The sequence below is a fragment of the Carassius auratus genome, chromosome 42 (genome assembly GCF_003368295.1).
Source record: "Carassius auratus strain Wakin chromosome 42, ASM336829v1, whole genome shotgun sequence".
In the NCBI taxonomy this organism is placed as follows: Eukaryota; Metazoa; Chordata; class Actinopteri; order Cypriniformes; family Cyprinidae; genus Carassius; species Carassius auratus.
In genome coordinates this window covers 5694786-5701847 of record NC_039284.1, presented here as the reverse complement: position 1 = coordinate 5701847, position 7062 = coordinate 5694786, and the positions used below count along the sequence as shown (strand labels likewise).

Genomic DNA, 7062 nt, shown 5'->3' with positions numbered 1-7062 from the left:
TTCTTAGCAAATTTATAATTTTTTGAATTGTCCAAATTATCGTTGGTTTATACACATTATACTAAATATTCACTATGCTTAAAATTACTCCTTTTACAGATTTTAAAGTGTGTAAATTCGCCCCTAAGGAGTTTTATTAGGCTACAAATGTTTGATTCCTTCACATTTTTGTTAATCCCTGTGATTGTTACAAACTGTTTGTACAAAAGATCTCAGACTGAACTAAAAAAAAAAAAGAAGAAAAAGGAGTATGAGAATTAGCGCACAGCAAGAGATGAGTGGCTTTTGTAATGTTAAGACATCCACTTTCACCCAACAGAGAAGACCAAATAACCCGAATAAAGAAAGAACCCTTATTTAGGACTCAGCGTAAACACTAAACAAGAAATGCAGCACAATGGTCATTGATTCTTGTGTGAATCTGAATTTTATTAAAATATAATATATTTATCGTCCTTTTTACGAAGTTGGGTTTTATAAAGGGAGTCTTTCCGAGCTCGGAGCTCTCTCCCTGGACAGCACGACAAATACGTATAACCTTTATTTAATTATAAGTAGCCTAAGTGTGAACACGTGAAATATGAATGTTGTTTTTACGCGTATTTGAGTAGCCTACTAGTTAAAGCTTGGGTGACTAAATAAGAAAACAGAAGTTGATAGATGTTCTTAAAATTGTTACCCCCACACACAAAAATAAATTAAGCTTCGATTTGTGACAAATGGCACTGTGACCTCAGAAAGTTCAGGCAACTCACTGTCCTCTCCATATTTTAAAAGAGGATGATCTTTGTCGTAACATTGATGCAAGAGGCGTGTTTTCTCGTGCTTTCTCAATCCCGAGCTTGTCCCAATTAATTCAGCGACCCGGTTAGTATCATCCTTGTCACCTGGCCTTTTGTCCCTTCTCTCAGGCCACCTTGTACTACATATGGAGGGGACTGACCGCAGAGATCTCTTCTCTACATCTACCCCAAAACACTTTTTGTGTCGTCCTCTGAAAGGACCATTGTGTGGTTCCCAAAGGGACCTAGACAAAATCCGCAGCGTCCCAATTCTCGTGATGTTTAATCAGTCCCGGGTGACAAATTTATGGGCTTTAACAAGACAATGGAGTTTTAAAAGTCGTTGGGTTTGGGGAGTGACAAAGACAGACTTTAAGAGGTCTCTGCTGGTTTATGGCGAGGCTTGGCCATGCACAACATAGACCGCAACTGCGCTTATGAATTCATGTTTTTATCTAAATTAGCCACGGATTGATTATCTAATTGTTTCTTGATTTAAGATGCAAATCACCTGCTGCGAAGAATCATTTACCTTTCACTAAATACACTGAAAGAACGTGAATTTAAATGCAACTGATAGGCTACATAGAAATGCTTGTAGGCTACAAACTGAATATTTGACCACACCAGATAAATCTATTAAAGTTATCTACTAAATACAAATCTGGTAGAAACATGTTTTATTGATATTTATCAAGACATGATTAAGAAAGTAAAGAAACGAATTATTAGGAGCCATTGTTATTCTGCTTGATTTGAATAGCCTAACTCTTCACATAAAAGTTAAATAGGCTACATTTTACATGTCATTACAAATGCGTTTTTATACCCCAGCTGGTCTGATATCACTAGTTAACTACAAAGTGAAACGGGTAATGTCCAGGGTCTCTTGTTGTCTGCTGTAAGCGGTGCCACTCTGCCACCTTGAGGTTAACAGCTTCCTGTGGTGAGCTTGATCTGACTGAACTCCGAGGGAAGCAACTATTCCCATGCAGCTCTTTCGCGTGAGGAGTCCCTGTATAAACGGCATGGATGTTACTCTCCACTAGATGTCACAATAGCACCATGGAGTCTAAAATTTGTGTCTGCTGTCAATATTTACTGCATCTGATGAGCATCAACACCACTCCCGTCCAACCTTAAACAAACGTCCAATAAAACATAATGATGAATAAACCACATAATATAATATAATATAATATAATATAATATAATATAATATAATATAATATAATATAATATAATATAATATAATATAATATAATATAATTTAATTTAATATAATATAATATAATATAATTGGACACATTATGCCATAATATGTGTGGGTGTGTGTGTATACACAGGGTTTCTGTGTGTGTGTGTGTGTGTGTGTGTGTGTGTGTGTATATATATATATATATATATATATATATATATATATATATATATATATATATATATATATATATATATATATATATATATATATATATATACCCAGCTGAACATAATTGTCTGGATTGTAAATAGAAAAATATATTAAAAACAATACAAAGCATACTAGTAATTGCTGTTAATTGGCCATGATAGCCGTACTCCAGTAGAGAGGAGTGAGCCTGATTAAGATAATTAAGAGAGCCTTTTGTAAACTGGATCAAGTAGGCCGAACACCTTGAAAGCAACGTTGGACGCCCCATAGTTTTGACACTAATTGCTATAATTGCATGCGCGATTATCATCACTGCACAGACTGCGCGTACCTGTAACTTCAAACTAGAGAAATGCGTTTTCTTCTAGTTTAAGGATTATACTATTTCATTTCGCTTTGAAACGTGACGAGCGTTTCTATAAAGTAAACTTTCAGACAATGACCACCAGAAGACGCTGTATTCCCTCCTGTTAAACGTTTGTTGGCTCATCCTAATAGTTTATGAAATATTAAACTGTTATTCTGCGTCAAACATTGGTTTTCTTTGGTATTACTGTGCCAATCTGAGTTTTATTATATTTTTTAGACAAAGGATAAATTATATGGGTTGGCCTTTTTTGTGTGTGTTCGTGGCTCTTCAGAGCAGCTGGTTATTTCACATTAACACTTTACGTGTTCCATAAAATCGCAAAGAAAGAGAAATGCATAACGTAAAGAAATCTGCTATTGAATTATACTATATATAATAACTGCAGTAAGATTAAAAACGCATCACAATTTGTATTCCCTGATATTATTGCTACTCACAGTAATCTCTTAATCAGTTACCGACTCATTTTTTTTTTTTTTTAGCTTTTAGGGTCTTTAAATAAGCACTAGGAAAATAAATAGCACAATATCTTTGGAAAGTGAAAAATGTTTTTTAATGTTTAATGTTTAGCCTTAACTAAACAATAAACTAGCTTTTGAAATCCATTGGCCGCAATAGGCGACCATAAGATCAGCGGTTCCCATCTAAATTTTCTAAAGAGTTTTGTAAACTTGCCGTTATATTTTTTTCAGCTGTTTAGACGGTTGCGGTCCCAAAATGTATTTTTACCTGCAGTTTTAATTTTGATACGCTGAATTGGTGTTATTGTTATCCTGAAAGAGTAGCATAAGAAAACACGTGGTTTTGCCAATAGCTACAAATTTAGTTTTTAGATTTGTTAAAATAGAGACCTGATGAAATAATAATAACAATAATAATAATAATAATTATTATTATTATTATTATTGGTGTTGTTATATTCGTCGTCGTCTTTATTTATAATAATTAAGAATGGTATAAAATGAAAATAGTCTGTTTTGTAAAACAAAATTTCTCAAACCCGATTTCGTTAAGTTTACTATCCATTTGGTCCTATACATAGGATATATCCAGATTGGATTCTGTAAAACTGTTTTTCTGTCCAGTACTGCAGGAAGACATAGGGCTTCAGGGCGATGCGCACTGGGAAGCCATACATTACTGAACTCACGCGAAGTTACTTCAGGACTTACTCCGGTTATTTCTGCGTCGTTAGCTTTACCTGTGAGCCTCTCCACCTCTCGGGTTCATTTTCCTCAGTATCGCGTGTCTCAGCCGAGTGGATGGGACTGTGGACGACACGCTGCCTATGTCCAATAATATCAGACGGAAATGGGCTTAATCATTTACTTGGCCTCTTAACACGCGCAATATGTATTTATTTATTTGTCAGTCAGTGTTCCTGAGTCGTCGCAAGGGCTCTTTGCATGTTTGAGTACGATGGAGCATAATACAAACACGCCTGCAATCACCAGAAGCCTCTTGTGGCCATTAAAAGTCAGTAGTTGAACTCAGGCTTTTTTCAGAAACTGAGTGGTTCTCAAAGTCTGAAGTCCGCATATGCGCTCACATCAAGGGGCCCTTATAAACATCACTCCAACTGTCAATATTTCATCCTTTGCTGTGTTGCTTGCCGTTCTTGCGAGCCTCACTGCAGCAGCATCAACAGCCTCGCGCGGAAAATTAGCTATGGGCGAATTAAATTTTCGCACAGGTGTTGTTAAATGCTTAAATATGGTCGGGGTTGGGGGAAGCCAGGCATGGGTAGTGGAAGACCGCGCAAAAGAAATTGTGCGTGGCTGCACAGATGATAGCGCTGCTTTGTATTGTTGCCCTGGCTGCTGATGCCCCGCCTCTGATGGAAGCCTTAAACCTGGCACCAAGCTAAAACAAACGAAAGTCAGCTTCGAGCTTCCACTCAAACCAATTAAGGCGGACTCCAGTGCACACTCATACATTTCCATCCTGATGCAGCGACGGTGAAACAACAGGAACAGAGGAGCTGGCCAAAAAAAGAAGGAGAGATTGCCTTGCCTTCTTAATTTCTCCCTTTCCAACACAGAACAATGTCGATGAGCCCTAAGCATACGACTCCTTTTTCTGTATCCGATATCTTAAGTCCTCTTGAAGAGAGCTACAAAAAAGTGAGTATGGAGGGGAACAACTTGGGGGCTCCTCTTGCCTCGTACAGACAACCTCAAGTCACGCAAGCGGCGATGCAGCAGCACCACATGGGCCACAATGGGACAGTACCCGCTGCCTACCACATGACTGCAGCTGGAGTTTCCCAGCTGTCACATACAGCCATGGGGGGCTACTGTAACGGGAATTTGGGCAACATGAGCGACCTTCCGGCCTATCAAGACGGCATGAGAGGCAGCACGACGGCCACCAGCTGGTACGGAACGAATCCAGACCCACGCTTCTCTACAAGTACGTGAGATTGACACTTTATTGTATTTGCCAGAACTGTTTGTGAATATTGAATCATAGCTATTTAAAAAAAAATATTCAGTTTATTAAACATTTCAGCTACAATTTATTTATTTGTGTTTTATTTTTTACTTATACTGTTTTGTAAAACTCAAAGTGTCCAAATGAACGCGGGGAGTACTGAGGGGAAATATGTTGAGCCAACCTCACATGTTTTATATAAACCCAAACAAACTGCAACAATTAACAGACTCCTAACTGCAGTTCCAGTGTTTGTCCAAAACTAGGAATTTAAACAAGAGACGATTGCGTAATTGTGCGCAATTGCGATAGGCATTCTCTTATTTTGCTATCTTGTTGTAACTCACTAAGCCAAGGAGCTTTTGTATCTTTGCTATTCATTTTTTGTATTCAGTTATTGATACTGATTCATTTACGGTTGTTGTTTTTAAATTGCAAAGCTAAACAGGACTGTTGTTCTTGCAGTCTCTCGTTTCATGGGTTCCTCGTCTGGGATGAATATGGGCAGCATGAGCACGCTGAGTTCACTGGCGGATGTCGGCAAAGGCATGGGTCCGCTGACCAGCACGCCTCGCAGGAAGAGACGGGTACTCTTCTCCCAGGCGCAGGTGTACGAGCTTGAGCGACGCTTCAAGCAGCAGAAGTACCTCTCCGCGCCGGAAAGGGAACATCTGGCCAGCATGATTCACTTGACTCCGACTCAAGTTAAAATTTGGTTTCAAAACCACCGATATAAGATGAAAAGGCAGGCTAAGGACAAAGTGTCCCAGCAGCAAATGCAACAAGACAATGGCTCCTGTCAGCAGCAGCAACAGTCTCCACGGCGGGTGGCCGTGCCGGTGTTGGTGAAAGACGGGAAGCCATGCCAGGGCAGCAGCCATACACCCAACACTGGTGTACAAAACCACCATCACCAGGGGGGGAACGTCATGATTATGTCCAATAACAGTTCTTCAATGGGCCAGCATCAAAGTCAGCAGGTAGGCAGCGCCGGCCAGTCCCCAGATCTGGGTCAACACGCTGCAAGCCCCCCATCTCTCCAAACCCAGGTATCCGGCCTGTCACACCTAAACTCTTCCGGTTCCGAGTATGGAGCCGCCTTGCCTTGCTCCGCTCTGCTCTATGGCAGGACATGGTGACATCGGAACAGACAATAACAAAATGACAGGTGGATGCAGATCATCTGTATACTCTGCTCAAATAGACCATGAGAAAAGTGGTTGCGCTCTGAAATAATTGTCTCCTTTCTGAAGGGGGAGAAATGACAAGGCTACGAGCAACACGAGGATTGCCAAATGTCAAAGGTATCAAATCTTTTATTTTGAGGATGAGCGCCAAAACACCATTAAGAAGATGGAATTATTTATATACACTAGATTTTAAATGGAGACTGGTTTAAACACTAAAATCAAATATTCTGTCATCCTGTTGGATTTAAAAAAATGTCCCGACAACGAAGATATCCCCATCACAGTTAGACTGCTAAATACCTTTCATGATTTCTAATAGATTTCACTGTAAAACGTAGCTTGTATATTTCTGTAAAAGGTTTGGACTGATTACATAGTTTTTAGCGATATGTATATTGTAAAGTTTTTTTATCGATATTAAGGTTCACATGTTTTTTTTCAGTTTCATTGTTATTTGTACGTTTAATCTTCTTGTAACTTATATAGATATTTGACTTAAACGCAGTCATACAATCATATTAATAAATTATGACAATAATGGAAATAGCCTAACAATATGTTTGTTTTAAATTTGGGTGTAAGAATCAATCACTCGGCGGTGCTAAAAGTGGGGCCTGATCAATTGAACGATTTTTCTTCAAGAAAACTAGTTTAAAAGTCATCAAGCTTCCACACGATCGGCCTTTACATTTGTTCAAGCTTTATGGAGACGCATCAGAAGGATTTTTGCTGCATGCATGATTTTTTTATTGGATCTCCCTTCAATGTGACAGGTTTGTTGAGCTGGATTTCTGCATCACATGCCTCCTACTAAAGTGTTAATTCTGCGAAGAGTTGTGTAGTTTTCTGTGTCGCAACACCCATGGAGTCAAAGGT

The 7062-nt window shown here is 38.9% G+C and overlaps 1 protein-coding gene across 1 annotated transcript; it reads left to right on the top strand.

Annotated features, from left to right (window-relative positions):
• Window positions 1–3696: 3696 nt before the first annotated feature.
• On the top strand, window positions 3697–7062 carry LOC113060480 (thyroid transcription factor 1-like). The gene is made up of 2 exons (XM_026229412.1): window positions 3697–4975; window positions 5462–7062. The coding sequence occupies exons 1-2, from the start codon at window positions 4609–4611 to the stop codon at window positions 6133–6135; spliced, it is 1041 nt and encodes a 346-aa protein (XP_026085197.1). The 5' UTR covers window positions 3697–4608; the 3' UTR covers window positions 6136–7062.

Excerpts from the sequence above, each read along its gene's own strand:
- LOC113060480 (XM_026229412.1), top strand. The coding sequence starts at position 4,609 with ATGTCGATGAGCCCTAAGCATACGACTCCTTTTTCTGTATCCGATATC. Across the intron at positions 4,976-5,461 it reads AGACCCACGCTTCTCTACAA|TCTCTCGTTTCATGGGTTCC; the intron begins GTACGTGAGATT and ends TTGTTCTTGCAG.